This window comes from Rhyacophila brunnea, unplaced genomic scaffold, assembly GCF_057557595.1.
Source record: "Rhyacophila brunnea isolate RB1 unplaced genomic scaffold, BYU_Rbru_1.0 scaffold_22, whole genome shotgun sequence".
In the NCBI taxonomy this organism is placed as follows: domain Eukaryota; kingdom Metazoa; phylum Arthropoda; class Insecta; order Trichoptera; family Rhyacophilidae; genus Rhyacophila; species Rhyacophila brunnea.
In genome coordinates, this window is record NW_028232882.1 from 3,231,236 (window position 1) to 3,252,364 (window position 21,129).

The 21,129-nt window shown below is 34.0% G+C and overlaps 1 protein-coding gene across 2 annotated transcripts; it reads left to right on the plus strand.

Annotated features, from left to right (window-relative positions):
* The first annotated feature begins 26 nt into the window (after positions 1–26).
* On the plus strand, positions 27–20,370 carry LOC147069942 (putative pyridoxal-dependent decarboxylase domain-containing protein 2). Of its 2 annotated transcripts, none has more exons than XM_085949829.1 (14): positions 27–140; positions 259–620; positions 2,542–2,648; positions 6,445–6,579; positions 9,362–9,588; positions 10,606–10,677; positions 13,210–13,443; positions 14,514–14,585; positions 14,693–14,836; positions 14,949–15,195; positions 15,377–15,539; positions 16,676–16,797; positions 17,679–17,868; positions 19,076–20,370. In XM_085949829.1, exons 1-14 carry the CDS (start codon positions 63–65, stop codon positions 19,338–19,340), a joined length of 2,418 nt encoding a protein of 805 aa, XP_085805955.1. In that variant the 5' UTR covers positions 27–62; the 3' UTR covers positions 19,341–20,370. The 2 variants fall into 2 exon arrangements, with proteins under 2 accessions (XP_085805955.1, XP_085805956.1); XM_085949830.1 differs by having other exon boundaries at positions 262–620.
* Positions 20,371–21,129: the final 759 nt, after the last annotated feature.

Here is a 21,129-nt window from a genome sequence, read left to right on the forward strand (position 1 = left end):
TGTTTTTCCGAGATTGACAAGCCTTCAGTGACGTTTACAAAATTGTATTGCCAATTGCCACGATGGCGGAGGAATCTGTGGCTTTGACTATTAAAACGTCTACAATGAATAATGATTCTTCCGAACCCGAAATAGAAACGGTAAGTCTGTTTTAGCAAATGGAAAATTGACAGCCGCGTACCGTCGTATTTACTGTTTAATTTGACGTATTTTTGCGCAATGGTGAAATGTCACATTAACCCTTCCAATTGTTGACAGAAGAACCGGCCGCTGGGAGAAATTGAATTCCAGGTCTCTCAGGTGATCGAGAGACTGGAAGCCGGCGCCGGGTCGGGAGAGAGACGCAATGAAATGGTCCGCAAGCAGAGCGCCGGTTTTCTGGGGCCGGAGGAAACGTCCGTGGAAGATATTATCAAGACAGTCGAAGACCTGATATTCAGAAGTGACCCTAACGAAGATGACAGCTCTTGGCCTCTGCCGGCGCTCAACCACGTCGCCAAAATCGCGGTGACGTCTCACAGTATAGCCGCGTACGCCGGTAGTTTGGAAAGAACTCACTTGCACAAATTGAGTGCAAGACTCAATTCGGATACAACACGATGGCTTAGCCATCTATTCAGGTATGGAATTGTTCTTTTATCTTCACATTAAATTGTTTTGGGACATTCAAATAGCAATACTGAATAATAATGGCTTACTTTTGATAGAAGGCCAGTCAAAAAATATAAAAGTAACTTTCAGTACTATTTCCACATATTTTGATATGGAAGTAGTACTAAGCACTCTATGTACAGTACCTACAGTACAAGCTGTAGATCATTATCCTGTGTTTAAAAGGAAAATATAGATAAGTCTTACTTTTCAAGAGATCCAAAAGAAGATTGAGTAATGGACAACCTTGTATGGGAACTCCTATGTTTCTGTGTGGAATTTAGTAATTCAGATGCATTGATTTAACTCATCCCTTTTCTTTATTAACACATGGGTGATTTAGTATACTTATTCAACTTATTTTTCAATTTTAAGACTTATCTCCTTTTCCTTTTTGCATATAGAATTATTACGAATCTCTGTTTCGGAAATACATAATATAAGACATAATTTATAGTTTAGACTACGACTTCTATATCAAGACGTACACGTCACTGCGGCCGTTACTGGAACTAAAACCGTTGCAATGCCGCCAGCATGCAAAAAGCGCGTGACGTAATACTTAAATCGTAAACAGAGCCATCATGTAGATGTCAATATATACAAGCTGAACAGTATACTATCTAACAAGGCTATTTCATAACAAAAAATTATTGGCTCTTGCTCCAAGAAACCTGAAAGTGCCGAAAGGTAAAACTTGATTCGTGGGCACCTATCAATTTGGAAGTGTACAAAATCATAATACAGTATAACCCCTATTTTACGTTTTTTAAGGGACTGAAAAAAAAAAAACCTAATTGGAGGGAAAATGTAAAAGGGGGGTATTGAAAAAAGAGTACTTAAATTTTATGTTTCTAAAAAAATAATGTTTTTATTAAAAAACAACATTCAATTTAAATTTTTATTGAAAATTTTTTTATTTTTTATTAAAAAAATCATGTGTTTGTTGCATTTTTGTTTTTTTGTTATGTAATTCTCTTTCAAGACTATATAAACATTTAAAAGTGTCATCTTGAATATCAGCAAAGCTTGTAAAGTAGGTTTTTAAACCCTCGATGAACCTCATTGCTTCTTTTGTTGGAATATCAACCTCTTCTTCATCAGAAAAGTCTGCTGGTGTTAAATGACTGTCAACATTCATTCAACATCAACTTCCACCAAGTCTGATGTCATAACATTAGAGTCAAGGTTACATAATCCTCCAGGGGTTGGTCTGAAAGCCTTTCCCAGCCTTCTATAACATCACATTGGATAAGCGGGCGTAACTCGCATATTTTGAATGTTTCCGACGTAAATCACGGGAAAGAAAAACGTAAATGCGGGTATTAAATGTACTGAAATACATCGGGACTGAAAAAATTACACGCAGTTGCCGGGAAAACGTGAATTCCGGGCACGTAAAAACGAGGTTATACTGTATTTATCATTGTAGTGGGGATACAAGCCATGGACAAATTAATATCCAATACCTTGGCTTCATTGAAACGTATAAACAAAATGTCCCCCAGTTTTGACGTTTTGTTATATTATACGTATACTGTGCTGTTGTTTACGTATTTTTTTGTGACAGTTCATATAAATATTCTAAGCAATGACGTTTTGCAAGTGTAATACCAATATAAGACTCTTATCTCGGCCCAGCCCTAGCAAATAAATCACAAAGAAATTTGCGTAACGACTTGTAGCTAATTTCATTAAGAGTAACCGTTTTTCAGATTCCCTTTCATATATTTAGCCTCCGTCTCTATAGAAGAAAGTTTTCTGCGTAATGATAAAACCAATTAAAAAATCATTAACCTATGGATGAGTGTACCTACTCTGTTAAATTTTACTGATTCAAAAAAAGTTAAATACCCTAAATTTCAATTATTTGATTTCTTTTTTCGGCAGGTTTATAGACTGTAATGCGTGTTACCATCATGATCAGTTGGAAGGACTGGTCAAAGTCACCAGACTGATGCTACATTATAAATATCCAAGATATCTAGAGGAAGGAGGTAAGAGATGTCAACTTCTCCATTCTTAGTGTGGTGCTATATTCATTATTTTTCTTGTTCTCCAGTAACTATACCAGTGATTCCCAACATGGGGCGTACGCCCCACCGGGGGGGAATTTGAGTGTTTTGGGGGGCAAAAGGGTCATCTTGAAAATCAATTTAAGACAAAGCATAGCACAAGGATTGCACTAATTTTTTTTCTGAATTGTACTTTTGAAATTAAAAATAGTATTGCCTATGTGCATTTTTTATTGCATTCATTTTTTTCAGAATTAGTTAGATAACTATAAAACTATAAGATTTTTGAAGCATTGAAGTGGGGCTTAGCAGAAATTAGGTTGAGAAACACTGAACTAGACTGTGATACAACCAAAAAATAGGTTGTAACTAAGTATAAATTAATTATTAATAAAAATTTCAGTACCCACGTAACTAAAAACATGATATGAGGTATCTATTTCTAACCACCAATATTTTTCGCAATACAGTACTCTCTCAGTAATCCGCCACCCCAAAAACCAGACAAGTATCCAATTAGTGAAAGCGGCGGATTATAGTGCATACATACAAAATATGGTAAAAATTAAAACATATTTGGTTTTTTTTGAGAAATTTGTACTAGCAAATTACGGATAATCAAAATCAAGTATTTACTAAATTAAACGTATTTATAAACTAAGTTTATTAACTAAATATTAAACAGTAAATCACTTGACACAACCAGTTGTTCAGTGAGGCAGATATTCTTAAGTGGCTTAGGATTCCAGGCTTTCCCTATGACCAAGAGCTTCAGTTTGTGTGTCCCGATTGCATTGGAGCACGGCATAATTATGATGCGGTCCTTGGGCACTTTCCCCTCTGGTACATTACTTTCTTCGCGATGAATGTACGTTTTACGAAGGAGAAGTTTCCAAAATTAACCCGTCTCATTTACGTTGTATACTTGTACGTGGCGGTCTACTGAATTTGACAATCAAATACCGGCGAATTATAGAGCTTGATTTTGTGCTTTCAACTAGTAAAAATAACGGCGGATTGTAGTAGTTGTCGGATAATCGAGCGGCGGATTACTGAGAGTGTACTGTACAATATTTGGGGTAAACAATGTTTTTCTGTTTATAGCTTAAATCCTTAAATTGTTGATGTTGGTTTGTTTTTATTTGCCAATTTTTATTACCCAATCAATCTTTAATAACTGCAATAAATTTATGCAAAGTAAAGTTGGACATAAAGAAATCTGTTTATATCTTTTTAGTTTTTCAGTTTCTCTAGGTATGTTTTTAAATAATTTTTGTTTTGTATCCATTTGACAAGTTTTGGAATTTACATTACATTACATATTGTGTGAAATTAGATATGAATTATATACAGTTTTTTTTTGATTATGCAATATCGATACCCTCCTTCCGAGGCCATTCAATATAGAAAAGTCTATTTTTCATAATTCAGTAGAAAAACATTTTTGCTTGAATTTCCAAACAAAATTTCTTGGATGTGTGATATGATCAAAATACACACTTTCTGGTATAAAATCATTAATTCAATTCCATAAGGAAATGTCAGCGTTGATTTCACATCGATAATTTCATTGAACATTAAATTCTATTACATTAAATAAAAAAAACATGTGTCATAAAAATCAAGTTTTGTAAATCGAAATGAGAATTTTTGTGAAAATTTAACACCATTGAAAACATCATTATCTTAGAACAAGGATTTTTTGAGTTGTTTCAATAATAGTTCTATTTTGTAGAACCATGGTAATTTAGGTAATTTAAGGAATAGATGCCTCATTTGATAGAATTTTGTTCGAAATGCTATTGCATAAAGACAAAACCGTGAGGGTCTCACATCTGATGATAGACCTAATGGTAGAGATCCTAGACGCGCAACATACTGGCAAATACATTATAAGCTTAAATAAATACGCTGTGAATATACCTGATGTATAATATATATCAGTGGCGAAAGGTGGAGGTAGGCTGTTAAGATTCGACATAAATAGTGCACACTAAACTTTGTCAGTCAAATGTTTTTGTTTTCATTGAACTGACTACAATAGATAGCGTTTATTAGTTTATAAAATTCAATTAAACCTGCCTAATCTAAGCCATAGTAGATAATAGTAAAAAAATATTTGTTTATTTATGTATGGTTTGATGGCATATTTTTAGATATTTTATAGATAAAAGAATATTTTTTATCAGTTATAGTTTCGTTCAGGCAGGACTTAATGAATTTTAAAAAACTAATGAACACCAGCTGTAATAAATTATGTATTCTAAATTCAATGAAAACAAATAAGTATGACTGAAAAAGTGTGCACTATTTTGTCAGATCGTCCATAGCATACCTAAACTGTTTGGTTTAGGCAGGGTTTAATTAAATGTTAAAAACTAATCAGCAACATCTGCAAATTGTATTCTTTGTTCAATGAAAACAAATAAGTATGAGTGACAAACTTTAGTGTGCACTATTTATTTCGAATCTTGACAGCCTACCTCCACCCTTCGCCACTTATATAATATATCATGTATATGTGGGGGTTTATTTTATTTTTTAAATAGTATGATTGCAATTTTCTGTGTTTCAATAAAATAGGAGCCATGACGCGTGCATTCTATTCAGCAAAGCAAAAATCAACTGATAAAATCATGCCCTTTGCAGGCTACACCTGATTTTGTCAGGTTATCTGTTAAGCTGACGAAATCAGAGTGTGTAGACTGTAGGGTCTTTAAAGTTTTAATTTTCTACTTATTTAGGGCGCAGGCCCTCTTAACAAAACTTGCATTTCATGACAATGTATTTTAAACATTTTTTTTATGTTACTGCTAACTTCATTTATCAGTTGCATGTCTAGATAAGGTTTTATTATTTTATATATGTCACCCAGTTTCATTAGCAGCACATGAATGGAGTTAACTGTTTTTTTTCCAATTACCAACATATCTAATACAACATTTTTATCTCTAAACTGGGTTTATTTTATTATTAAACGAAAGATAAGCAATGGACCTTATTTTAGTGACAGTTACGAGTAATTCTGATAGGTGACCAAAAATAGTGTGGTAGGTAGCGAATGTTTACCACTTATGCAATATTGAAATGCAGTTAGTTTGGTATACCACCCGTACAGGATTTATTGTTACCCATTGTAACCAAATATTGCTGATACCCATTTACTTTAATCCACACTTCAATATTGAATAGACAATATGATAATTTGAATCTTTCACCCAACTGAGACTATATCCCGGGTAGTGATACATTAGATCAGAGCGGCAAACTATGGCCCACAAGCCAAATCCGTCCCCCGTCTCTATAGCGTGGAAGCTAAGAATGGATTTTACAATTTTCAATTCCTAGCAAAGTATGATGTAAAGATATTTAAAAAACGAAATGAAATCTCCATTCCCACAAAAATAAGAGGCGGATATATTATAAACTACTGTTTCAGTAGCGTTTTTCAGATATTTCAAAGTCCATTTACATTTTTTCAATTGAGGCGACTACATTTTCAAAATAAATCTACATTCTAGTTTAGTTACAGACGGATTGAGACTCGGTCGCCTGGAATTGGGTAGGCGACTGTTAATTTTTTTTAAACTTGCTTATCCTAAAATCATACAAGTTCAGCATGCTGTTTGGTTAAGTCTCCTAAATACAATAGTGCAACGTCTCACATGCCATGCCATTGCACTATTGTTTTACAACATTACCAATGTTGTCCGTTCAATTTTATAAAATAATATTGATATATTATTATGTATGACATCTTTGATTAATTGAATTTCAGGCGGGGCATTGATAAGTCAACTACCGTGCATCTACAGTTCTGTGGCCAGTCCGCTCGGTGTTGTGCAGCATCTTTGCCGTCAGCTCGGTCTTCCACTAGCATGCATCCGACCAGTTCCAGTTAACACAGTCTTCGGTTTGTTAACAACATTTTGTTCTGTATTTATAATATCGATATTGTTAAGCCAAAAGCGTAATGTGACAATTTTTCAACTTTACAGGAGAACAAGTTAAAATAAGAATTTTATTGGTTAAGCTAGTTTAGTCGTTTATTTTTTATTAATTATCCTACCGAAAATAGTTGTTATTTTGTCATGAAATACCTCTTGCTGATACGCATTTAAATAGATAAATATAATGAATGTGTATTGAAGTGCACCTCTATTGACTAAAATACCTCGAGGATGTTCATTAAACCGTTTAGCAATTTTTTGTGAGTGGTCCACATATAAGACAGTGGTAAATAACCAGGTAGAGTGTACCAGACAAACAAAAGCATATATTCATCATTGAACGAATAACGAGTTTGCAAAAATGACATACAAACAAATACCGTAAAACAGGGAGAATATGAACGTTTTCAGATTTCAAATTCAATTTAAACCCTATGCTAAATGACTAAAAAGCTAAATTCGCTTGCCAAAACTTGTGTCTGTGATTCAGCAGTATGGTTTGGTGAATGGGAACACTCAATATTCACTTGCCATCGATATTTTCCCAAAATTATGGTTTATTCCTATTCACCAGAGAAACGGGGTCAATAGGAACGGGGAGTGAAAAACCGCAAATTTTATTAAAACACATGATTAAATAAAGAAATATTTATTTAGAAAACAGAAACTGTATTATTTCTTTAATCGGTGGATTAGCTGGAACCAAATTATGTACATATTTAATTGTGTTGAGTTCATTCTTGGACAAAGTTTTTCAGACATCCAAAACGTGCGAATCGCAACAAATTTTTTCACGTCTGATGAATAACAAACGGTCAAGTTTCCTGTCCTATCGGAGTTTCCAACAGGCAGGAAAATAAATTATCTGTCAAATAACATATATTATATTAGAATGCAAACGATAGCATTTTGGCGATTGCACCACTCTGAATCTTTTTACGGGGAACTGTTCCTACTCACCCCGTTTTACGGTATACAAGTAACCCTCGTCCATCGTGACACCGTCGAGTGCGAATTCGTTATATCGCGATCAATTTTCAATAATATTTTTTTTGTCTCGTATTTATTTTAACTTGTTCCACGTGCCTAGAATCATAGTCACATACGATTAGATCAAAAATTATCACATAATAAGTGCAGACAGGTAACACTGAATAAAAAGAATGTAATTTTTTCAGTGAATGTAAGTTATATTACTATGAGGTTTATTTTGTTATTAAATTTGTTTAGTTTATTAGGAAGGCATTTTCATTTTTAAATTGTTTTATTTTTCCCGTTGATTGTGTAATTTCACTAATTGCAAATGTCCGAAACGTATCTCTCGTGAGCAACGAGGGTGGTTACCTGTACATAATTCGGAAACATAACTGTTAGAAAAGATCTTGGTGTTTGCGCGGGAGTCGAACCCGTATCCATACATTCTTGAATCTTGTGAAGAATTAATCATTGAATAAAGAAAATAATTTAACACAAACAGCAATCGATGAAGATATTAGGATTATTCAACTGTCAATTTTATTGAGTCACCTTATAATTAAATCTGTTCCATATATAGTTGCAATGACATTAAATAATCCATTAATTATTGTGCTTGATTTACTATCAGTTTTTTATCATCTTTAGAATTAAATAATTGTATGCAGGTATTACATAGTTATGACATTGGCTTTGAACAAGTCTAGTTGTCGTATTATACACAGGTTGAAATTTGATAATCGAATGATGAATTTAAATAATTATTCCTCTCTGATACGTCATATCTTCAACAATGCAAATCTAAGTATGCAGACAGAATGGTAATAAGAAAATAAAAATGTTTTTAAATTCTTTCACTGGCAATGGATTGCAATATCAAAATAAATATTTTATATTTATTTAAGTGCACATAATCAAATATTTGCCGCATTAAGTTAATTTTTACCAGCCTTTGCATATAACAAATAAAAATTTTGCAACACTCACTACTCACTAAAAGCGATTTCACAGCATAAATATTTACGATATAAAGTGTTTATCATTTAAATACTTGCATATTATGTTTTATCACTCGCACCTATTTTTATTCTAATTTTATTTTCTACTTCTCTACTCATTTTGATACCATGTACCATTTTCCCTACACCTGCATAATATTTTGTAGGTACAGTAGAATCTCGATATAACGGACTAATGCGGGGGTCATGCATGTATTATGTAGATTGCTAAGCAGATGAAATGGTAATGGGGTGGACATGTTGCTCTATACTGTGATACCCGGGGGGCACTAAAAGTCCACAGGGATGCCCGCTGGATAGACAAACTCATAAAATTCAGTGGATGTACGCGGCAGTAAAGAACTAGAGACCGAGATGAGTGGAGAGAGCAAGGATGATGATTGTATATATAGTGGATTTAAGAACTGGTTTAATTCTTTTGACCTTAAATATTAAATCTTGTGCATAATATTATGTTCTCAAAAATGCAGATGACAGATTTTTGATCTGGGCATCTCATATGTTTCACCTTATAGAGTCTGGCAGATACATGTTGCTTTTCAAGGTGTGTTTGGGTCCAGAGTACCAAACAGGTTGAGCAAGTGGCTAAGATCCATTTCTTGCACTAAAATATCTTTTCGGAAACCTTTTCATGCGGCGACCAAGATCCACATTGAATTGTAGAACGAATGAAAAAACAAACCAAATTAATTGTAAAATGTTAGCAGATCTTAAATGTCGTGCTCTAATCAAATGAAACACATTCTTTTAGGTTCAAATCAAACTATGGACGTTTCCGCCCTGCAGCGGATGATAGCCGAGGACATGGCAGCTAATAGGATTCCCCTGATGGTATTGGCGGATGCTGGCACCACTATTGCCGGACACTCAGACAATATTGCCAGGTTGCATGACCTGTGCCGACTCAACGACTGCTGGCTACATCTCAGAGGACACACTTTGGCAGCACTGGCAATAACACATGGCAACACTACTATTGTAAGATTAGAGACATGTTTTAATCTGGTGAATATTGAGTATTGAAAATTGAATATAATATGGAGAAATTACTGCACTGGTACATATTCTGCTTGCCAATGTTTAATAATTTCATTAAAGCTATCAATCTACTATATATTTCTCTCTCTTACATCGTAGGTAGAAGAGAAAAAGATAGAGGTTAACAGTATGTCTTTTATTTATGCAAAAGATATGATAAAATATTCAAATAATACTTACAAAAGTGAGTCACATATTAATTACATACCTATATTATAAAACATGAAACTAATATTAAATTTGTCCATTAAACCATAGTAGATGTATGTGTTAAGTGAAAACAGCGAAATTCAAAAATTTTCTGGGTTTTGAGACAGTTTTTTGCATAGCTGTCGTCTAATGAATAAACCAATGTGAATCTTTTAAAAGACAGCTGATACTATATTTTCGCGAAAAGTAACTAAACGTTTCCTCCAATTTTTTTGTCAATTATCAGAAGATATCCAAAAGACATGTCAAACGAAATATCAACAGTCTGCATAAAAATATTGAAGAAATGCTGCAATTATATATTTATTTACACTTACTATGTATATCGTAATAATGTTAAGGGGGGACATGCTCAGCGTAGGTCAAAATGGAGCTTTTGTTCTATTTTCAAAGCATGATCCTGGACATACCTTAAACGTTGTAGATAATCTATTTATATAATTTTGAAGCCTTTTTATCCTTTATATTTATTTTAAACACTTGATGACTGCATAAAGTATTTTTATTACATAAAATAGTATTCTTTTAAACCTCTCGCTCTAATGTTTTAGAATATAGTCATATTTCGGTACATAACTGTGCAGTGGTGTTAAGATTTTTTACGTTTATTAATTTTTAAAACTTATAATTTTTAAACGCAAACGAAATATCCACATTATGTAAATGCAAGCAAGAATAAATTGATTTATCCTTTTTGCAATAAATACGAGATAACAGGAACTAACAACTGGCATTATTTTTTTGCAGCCTCCTAGAATTTCAGACTCGATAACGCTTCCATTGGGGACATGGCTGGGAATTCCAGGTTTACCAACTGTCGTATCCTTTTACATATTGATTTTAGTAGTGTTGCCATATATATTATTATTATTTAAGACCATATTGTTTCATTTCAGACTGTCAATCAAAGAGATTGGACTCCTCCCCCAGAGGTAGCACACAAATGTCAGTGTGTACTCGTTTTGTGAGAGAATGTTCTACTTCTCTGAAATTAGGTACACTTTGCTGCAAATGGGCCATACTTGGACATAAAAACGCCCCACTGAGTATTTTTTTTATCAACACAAGCTTACAACCAATTTATGATAAACGTATTTTCATTATAAAAAGTTCCCGCAGTAAAAACTTTATTAGGATTCAGGGTAAGAAAAAATAATGCAAATGGATGTAAGTATTTTATTTTTAATAACACAAAAAACACAATAATATTACGAAAAATTATACACAAATCAGTTAATATCAAATGGTTAAATATTGGAATAAGAAATATGGTCTTGTTTTTACATATTGTTCTATATAAAATAACATAGCATTATTATTTAGATAAAACGGTTAAATAAAAAACACAAATAATTACTGTTAATTACAAACAAAAAAAAAATATTATATTACCTACCTATTTACACATGTGTATTATGAAAATATTTTATGAAATAAAAATATAACATGGGTTCGTTTTTGACATATTGTGTATAAAATTACTTGTTTTTACAAACCTATTAGAGACAAAATACACGTAGGTATGTTGAAAATTTGATTATATAGTTAATTACAATATTTTATCCATTTAACTCACTTTTTTAACTCTCATTTAACTTTAACACTCATTTAACGTCACTTTCCGAGAAATGCTTCCCACACAGTAATGAATATTTAGATGGCACCCAGCTCTCCCGCCCGACTGCATCAATCCACAATTTCCGAAGAACTTCATTTTTCGGAAATCTGAAATAATTTAATTTATACCTATAACATTATAAAATTGCTACATATACTCCATTACATACTTCATATAAATACAATTTTTTGTTTGGTATTCTTAAAAATATATTTAACTCTGAAATGAAATATAAAATCTATGTAAATAATGAATGTCATTAACTAGCACTAACAGTTTTTTACTTTGAAAAAGACATCGTATATTTTGGGTTCAAAATAATATTATGCATACGGCCCTGGATTTTTCGCAATAAACAACCATTTGACGTTTGATGTAAAAGTTTTGAATTGTTATTGTAAAAGATCTTTTAGGAAAAACTATCAATGTATAAATAATTAATATTGCATATTATAATGCATATTGTTCCAAAATGCTGTTACTCATTTGTATTCTTCCATTAATAAACATTTTTTTAACGAATAATAACGTATAATACGTATAAATCGAGAGAATAACAATATCATATCCGCCATGTTGTTTTACCACACGAACTTGAAGAAGCTCCAGAATACCAACATTACCAACTGTCTTTCTCCGATTCGTATTTTTTAGTACATAAATGATAGCGTGTTCCCTCTCCAGTCTTTCAATCTCTTTGCTGTCAATACATTTGCTACTCATGTACATTTTTTTCACTTACGAGACTGCTATTACCATAATATGTACCTCACATCTTTTACGATGCTAATGAAATAAATAGTCACACTAGACTCATGCACATTGTTATCACAAGCGGATTATAACTCTGTCAGACATGTGTTCGAATCCCAGTGAGTCCATGATTTTTCAAATAATATCAATAATAATTCATGGATAAACTATTTCTTTTATTCAACGAATAAGATACAAGATTTGACGGGACTTGAACCTGTATCTGCTGGATTTGTGCCAGTGTGATTTTCCAATTAAGCTACGGGCACCCTACTTAATTACGACGTTTAGAAAAAATGCTAAAAATCTAGTGTGTGTAAGTAAATGAAGTTTGCTTCAAATGAATTGCTGCTAATTTAAACAGTAGCCGATAAAACCTTTTTTTAACGTAAAATGTCTTACATTTTGGTTCAAATAAAGGTATCACATCGGAGCTTGCTGTCTCAGACTTTTGTGTTAACTACGTTTGTTCACAGTGCTTTGTGCTTACTTCAACAAGAGCTCTAAACAAAATACTCTTTAGAAAACTCTGACGATGTTTAGCAAGATTGGAACAAATTTTATCTTACAGCTTCACGATACTGAGACTAACTGCCACACAAAAGCAAGAAAATTACCGAAAACAGAAGAAAAATGCAGGGAGGATTCAGAGGTCGAATAATAAAATTTTTAATGCAGTCAACTTCGTCCCTACAAAAAAGATCATCATTCATCTTGTCAGTGTGACTTGTAAGAATTTTGATTCGATCGTAGCTTGAACATCAGTGATTTATTTCAGCTTTACTCTCTTATATTTATACTCCGTCTAGTCAAGAAGGTTTTCTTCAATTTTTTGATTCAAATTCAATTCATGACGATTTGAGTAAATTCTCAATTCAATAATGTGACTCGTGTTCAGAACGTAGTGTTGCCCTTAATTAGTAGAGGTGATGAAGTAGATTTTATACTGAGAATTTTCCTTAACTATGGACAATTCGTAGACATTATATAGATTGTTAGAAAGCGGACCGGGAAGTCGGGGTCGGGAGGGCGCTCTCCCTCTGCTGGCGGGGCTCACTTCAGATCACTCGGCACGGCGGCTGACAGCTCTGCCATTGTGGGCAGCGCTGCGGGCGTCGGGCCGGAATGGTCTCGTGGCCGACCTCTCCGCCGCATTCGCCAGCTGTGCTCTCGTCTGGGCCGAAGTCAACAAGATGCCTTGCATTCGAATATTGGTATGCCATTTTACATCTCCTTTTTTTATGGTTGATTTGATCGAAAAATGAAACAGTTCAAACTTGACCTATTTTTAGTTGACATCAAACTCTCATTACAAATTTGACAGCAAATCCAAAATGTTTTTTAGTATGGTTATATCGGTAATTATAGAAAAGTTAATATTTTCTGCGTTGGCAGTATTAGATTGTTTGTAAATATAATACAAACAGTGATTGATGTAGAACTTTTTTCTTTGGTTACTTACATGTCAACAGATCTTATTGACACAAAGCTGCTGATACGTGTCTTGTGTTAACTCCGATATGTATAATGTGAAAAATTTATCTTGATATACGGCAGGTTGGTGTACATACTAAGATCCCCTCTCATTTTTGTTTCCTTATTCCTTCGCCTCACCTTTAAAGCATTCAACGTTTCTAATTTGTGTGTATTGTAAGTCATTTTTTTTTTTTTTTTTGTAAGTCATTTAGATGTGTTAATAATGCAAGAAGTTTTGTAAAATGATAGTAGGAAGATTATAATTCGTACTGTGAAGAAGAACGACGACAAAAAGATCTTATTCGCTCAAAAACATCATATCCCAACTCAATGAGGGAAATTTTATTGTATTTTATATCTCTGTTTGTATCACTAAAGTGATGAATAATATCTTCTAATCCTGGCAATACTCGATAACACGAGCACCGCCACCGTGTCTCAAGTTAAACTTGTCGCATTCTAGTCCGTGCATTATGGGCAGCTGAAGTTCACAGACTGATGAAATTTAGGGTCATCTCCCCGGGTGTCGCACACTTCATGTCAGTATCTTGACATTCATGTCAGTATCTTGACAAAAAGTCTATCAAGATACTTTTAGATTATCGTATCCGTTTGCTACATCTTGAGCAGATGACGTGATAAATTCAATATCTTTAATTCACTTAACTTTATTGTTAGCGTGTTTCGATTTTTTTGTCAGGTGATTGTTAGATTCACTCTTTCATTTCAGCCTTTGAAAGTCATTTCGAATGTTGCCTACCTTATTGATAAATTGTTGATGTAAATAATAAATTAATGATTTTTACAGAGTAAACAGCCAGGAGGCGAAGGCGGTGCTTATTCAATTGAGGATCTCACTTCCAAACCATTAAACACTACTGTAAGTTTACATGAACCAAATTCATCATTGATTTTCTCACTTTCGTATTACATAGAATAATTTTAAATAGATGTCAACTATGAATAACAAAATTTTTGTTTTTTCAGACGATATTTGAAGTGGCCGTATCGTGCGTTGTATTCCAATTTGTTCCGGAAACAACCGATGGCACGGTCTTGGGTAGGGTACCGGCTTATTACGACAAACTTAACTCGTGGCTAGGACAAATATTACAGAGGGATACTGACCAGGTTTGTCCCGTTATATTTTTAAACACTTCTACTTTAATTCTCAACTTACACCGAAAAAATGCATACCTATTAACACACACTTTTAACGCACATCTATATGATATTCTTTCAGATTATAATAGAAATATGCGAATCAGAATCATACGGCGTAGTCCTACGGTACTGCCCGCTGGAAACTCCGCCCGAGACGTGGCTGCATGAGAACAAAGCAGCTATGAACGAGAAACTGGAGGCGTTCTCTCTCTGCCTGGAGCAGCAATTGGACATTCTCATGGCCACCGTCTCCCACAAAGAAACCTTCCACCGACTTGTGGATGAGAGCTCCACCTTGAGACTGGTCGAGATGCCAGGATGGGCCGGTAAGACAAGTCGGCAATTCAGCCACCCTTAATACCAACATTATTGATTAATATATTATCCATTGCTCACCAATGTGACACTCGGTTTTCCTCTCATTTTTCTTCCAGTTAAGACATTTTTGTGTTTTGTCAAATAATGTACATCCAATTTTTATTAATTTAATCTATTTTTTCATTACAGGCTTGGGTGGTGTTCGTTACGTTCCTGAAGGTTGGGAAGCCCTGCTGACCGATCAAACGAAACAGGAATTGAATTCGTTAAATATGTCCCTGGTGGATAATTTAAGAGCCACTGATGCAGCTTTTTCATTGGGCGAAGGGACCGATGGACTTGCATGTGTTAGGTTTGTCTCACAACAGAAAGGACTCTATTAATTTTTATAGTCAATAAATAAGATTTAAGAATGTGACATATTATATTGAACATATATAATTTGGAACAACCTTAGAAAAACAGTCGAACTTGGTTATTACGAGGAAGATGGGACCGACTGAATTTGCTCGTTATAGGCGGTACTCGTTATATCAGAGAATAGGTATTTTTAAATGAGCCGTCACATAACAAAAAAGTCAAAAAAAATGTTGAAAATAAAAAATCTGAAAACCATCATAAAAATCCCCAAAACAAGCATGGCATTCATAAACTACAAAAGAAGTTGTTTATTGTATTCAACCATGTGCGTGGATACTTTTTCATTATTGTCGGCGTAAACAACAATTAGACACTTAACTAGTGTCATAAACTTAATCCGTCCCCCGGCGGCATCCTGTCCGATCGGATTTTATTGCTTAGGGTCGAAATATTTTAAAATGATCGACCCATTAACAGTATTTTAGCTAAGTATATCCGATAAGTTGCTCGTTATAACAGTGAATAAATATATGGAGAAAATCATAAACCAAAATGTTAACGAAAGTTTCCTCATTACACCCGAGATCGTAATAACCGAGTTCGACTGTAATATACATAATATTTTAAAAAAACCATGTCAACAGACAACCATGCAATGATTGATTTTTAATCGATTAGATAAGTTTTTGAATTGTGGTATTCTGTTATTATTTTATTGCTGGGATAATTAATATTCATTGAATTGTTTTATTTTCCAAGGCCAAAAATAGGATTTTTAAGTCATATTTTAGTAATTTTGAGTTTAAAATTGGTATTCGGCGTGTGAAAATTTCTCCCGTGAAATCAACGTCATGCCGCTTAGCGAGGCATCGCCCTGCTGATGATGAAGGTAATAGACGATTGGACTGATATCTCGCGGAATAGTTTAATTATAAGTGGTCCCAGCATGTGCAATAATTTGCGTTTTGTGATCGAATTTCAAAGTAAATCAACAAAAAAATAGCTTATCAATAGTTGAATAATTACACTAAAGTAGGTATGAAAAAACAGACGATTACCACTTTTATTTCTTCGATATTTTGAGGTTGTTTTGACTTAATTTCTGATTTTTGTATGATTTAATTTCAGGTTTGGTATGGTAACGGCAGACACTGATGTGGAGGAATTGCTTAATCTAGTTGTATCAGTAGGAAAAGAATTTGAAGAGAATTCTAAAGTACTTGAATCTATGACGGAAATTGTCAAAAAAGGTGAATAATACTTTTTATTTTTTTTATGTTATTTGAACCTTTCAACGGTATTGGTGATACAATATTATTATGTCATCATCATCAGCCTGAGTCTATCCACTGCTAGATGAAAGCTTCTCCAAGCTGATTTCACTTATCTCAGTCCTGTGCGTTGCGTTGCCATGTACTTCCGCAGGAATTAACCATTTCATTGATCCAGCGGCCCCTAGGTCTACCTTGCGGACGTTTTGTACCACTTGGGTACCACTGGATGGCTAGATTTGTCCAGCCCATTTCCATTTGAAGTTTTTAGCGAACTCTATTACATCGCAAACCATTGTCTCCAAATCATCCAGTGACGAGAACTTTGATACTAAGCAATTATTTAACATTTATCTTGACTAATAAAAATAGTTTAAACATGAGAAGCATCATATCTACTAGGCTATTGTTTGATTTTTTATACCATCGAATGAGGTTTGATTTCAATGGCTATGCTTATGGAGACGCCCTTACAAATGAAAATCGTACATTGGCCACCTCCAATTGGGCAAACTTGCCTCATAACGTTATTTACTGAAAACCACTTCATACTAATCAGCCGATACCTCATTGGCTGCATACTGTCTAATACTATTACACCGACCAATGAATGTCCCCGAATGTTTTACAAACTGTAAGAAATTGTGTACGCATTAAATCTACGTCAATTTAAACTAAAGGCTTTTTCTATATGGTAAATCAATGATTCCATCCATGACTAATGAAATTACTATGTGAGAAGTTCGCAACACCACTAATTGGTCAGCGTTGGGGCTTGTAGGAACATAATTTAAACCACTATTAACATGGGCATAGGCAAAAGAAAATATGTAAAAATTAAATCGAATATCATAATGCAGGTATCGAAGCGGCCACCATAGACCTGCAGCGAGAGACAAGTGAGCGACTCTGGCAGGAGGGCATTCTGCGGCACGTTCCCGTAGTGGGCAGAGTAGTGGACTGGTGGAGTCCACCGCCTGCCGCTGGCGTCAAAGGGAGATGTCTTAACCTTCGCCAGGGAACCGTTGAGTCTACTGAAAATATTTATAAGTAAGATTTAGATGGATCATAATATATGCTTCCAACAGTGTGGCATAAGCTTTTCTTTTTATTTCAACTAAAATCGTCCTCTCCAATCATTGATAGTTCTCATAATCCCTGGATATTACAAATAATGTGGTCTCCATTTCCACTCGTATGTCCCGTATCCATTACCACTGTCTCGTCCCAACAAATCAGTAGTGCCAGTTAAAACTTTGTGTAGTACCTATCTGGTACTTGTCATTACATGTCTCAAATATTTAACCTTTCTTCTTTTTATTTCATGTTTGACTCGTACTGAAATTAAAGCATTCACATTATAATACTGCGCTAACAACGATCTGTGAAAGGACGACTGTGTCAGTTATTATACATAAATACGGAGAAATATACATCAAACCACCATTATTTAAAATATTTAAATGGACCAGTAAAATCATATGTAGGTACAGCATCCGAACCGGGTTAAACCGAAACTGCACGATTCTAAAATAATAGAAAACTAGGTCATTTTGGACAGTTAACCGGCCGAATTCTTAGTAATGAACAAACGGGAAACAAAAATGGAATATAAAAAAAAGATACCAAAATTATTTAAATTCTTTGAAATAACTTATCTGTCCTACTCATTATGTATTATGTTGACAAGTACTGGTTCAGCATAGTGACAATCGAAGTGATAAAAAAATGCAGATGTGAAATATCTGCAAATCCCAAATCCAAATCCGTGCTTCACACGCGTATGTGATTACGGGACACACACACTGGTTTGGCAACAGCGCATTAGACACAGTGGGAGGTCATTTTTGAAGACATTATTCAGCTGGCCAAAAGCATAGCAAAGCAAAAGTCAAAATATTTATGACATATTTTAAATGAATAAAAATCTGAATGGTCTATCCGGTTAGTTATTTGTGAGAGACTGCTAACCTGGTGGAATTTTTTCCCTGGTTAATTAGTTGCCCTAGTTATGTCAAAAACAGCGGTTATAAACAAGGTTTTATAGCCGCCATTTTTCAATACACCAACGCACAGAATATTAATTTTCCTATGGCTGTCAATCCAACTGCATTAATAACGTTGAGGAATCACCATCAAGTGTTGTAGTAGAGAAAGTTAATAAAATTTCCTCTAGTTATAGTCCATAGGTTGAATCTATAAATAATGTATAATTCTTTTCAATTGAGCTGGATTTTATAAATTTCTTGTTTTATAGATATCACATGCAAATACCGAGTGGGACAATTCCTCACGGCGTATCAAAAGCACCGCCCCCCGCCATGATCCAAACCCCGGTGGGCGAAGGAGTCAAACTGCCGCAGAGTATGGACGCACAGTTCAGTTCGCACTCGAGGAATTCCAGCCACAGTTCCACCACCACTGCTCCCGCTGCACCATCGCAGGCCGCCATAAACCAACTGACGCCGCAACCGCTCATAGAAGAGAAGAATCACGCCGCTGTGGAAGCCAACAAAACCTAAGTGCAATTTGTAATTACTACATACCATTATTGTAGCCAGTTATCTTTGTGATATGACAATCGGTGACTGTGTTGTTCCATTATTGAGTCATCCGCAGTGTGTTGTATTGTCAAAAGTTATTTGATAGATTATTGATAATGTGATTTAGTCCGAAGCACGGAATCAGGGCCAGATTAAGTCTTTGTAGGACTCCGATAATATTTTTAAAATAAAAAAAATCATATTAAAGCCTGAATTAATCGAATTACACAACAAAGTCCTTAATAGTTAGTAAAGATTCATATTCAAGAAATATCTCTAATTTGATAAAATTCTTCAAGCTATTCATTAACGGGTGATTCATATGATATTTGTGTTCACAAACTACAGGAAAAAATATTGCAGCAAGGGAATAAAAAAAATGATAGTTTCCTGGACTGTAGCCCCAAAAGCTATTTTTAATCTGGCCCTGCTTGGAATCATATGTATTGTAAAATGTACAAAAAAATGTTTTAGCTTTTTTAGAAACATACTCGGTTAAGCTGTATGCACATTTTATTAATATACCGAATTATATTGTACTGTTTTTCCTTTCTGCCTTTTATGACTGTTCTGAAATTCTTGTCAACCGACTTTTTAATTGTGAACATCCGATTTTATTGTAAACAAGCTCAAATTATTCTGAATCTTTTCATTTTTCCAATATAGGACTTTTCACACAACAAGATGGTCGCCTATTAAAATAAAAGATATTTAAATTAATATAATTGATGTGAGTTTTCTCCATTAAGTCACTTCAATTTACTCACACGAATTATAATTTAAATTCCATCAAGTTCTCTTAGTCAATAGTATTGATAAAATATATTTGGTTACGAGGTTTAATGCGCGGAAACTGCCACGCCCACGATGGCTTAAGTAAGCATTGGCTTATAATGTTGTGGGTCCCAGGTTCGAATCCTGGGTCTGGCAAATACACATATTGTTTTTCAATTTGTGTTTGGAGTCAGAGTATAGAAGGTTGAGCAAGTGGCTAATATCCTTTTCCAGTAAAAACAAAAATCAGTTAATACAAAGCTCCGCTCTGTGGGAGACCCATATGATTCTATCAGAATCGGACATGGTCAAAAGATAAGAACTGCCATACATGTAAATTTTTGATGGGTTGTATTTTCATCGGAGAATGCATATCTAAATTTAGGCTTGAATTTAACTAGCAAGTGATATGAATTGGCATATCATGTCAGTGGTAATGACACAATAGTGTTTATAAAAAACAAATAATTTGCCAAATCTAACAAGATGCAATCGCTACGAATAGTGAAATTTCATCATCAATATCATATCTAAGCAATAAAATATGCAATGTTAGAAGCTAAAGACATTCTAAAATAGTATGAAATTATTGTTTTGTAATCGTAATAAATATTTGTATGAAAATAACCCGCCATACTTTGGAAACATTCAAAAGTTTCTATACAAAAATAGTATTCAAGATAAAGTGGACATAATTATTGTTTATTCTGAAATTTTCAGGTGTATTATAACACATTTATTTACTGTCTCAAGTGTGTATTGTTAATCTTTTCATTTGTTGTAAGCATTGGCCCTCATCTAGCATGTAGTCTTTACCACTGGCAAATGCGGTAGATGTCAATGAAAACATAGTTATGTATTATAAAGACAACAATGCATAAGATTTTGAATGTGCACATCATTCTTGCTGTGTGAAAGTCTTCATATTTATGATAAGTGCCAACTTCCCTTTGATTTTTTTGTAAAATGTTTAATTTTCCAACGTAAAGTGAAA

Bases quoted from the DNA above. Each gene is read 5' to 3' on its own strand.
- LOC147069942 (XM_085949829.1), top strand. From the start codon at position 63: ATGGCGGAGGAATCTGTGGCTTTGACTATTAAAACGTCTACAATGAAT. The intron at 9,589-10,605 runs GTAAGATTAGAG...ATTTTTTTGCAG, and splicing joins CACATGGCAACACTACTATT to CCTCCTAGAATTTCAGACTC. The intron at 17,869-19,075 runs GTAAGATTTAGA...CTTGTTTTATAG, and splicing joins TCTACTGAAAATATTTATAA to ATATCACATGCAAATACCGA.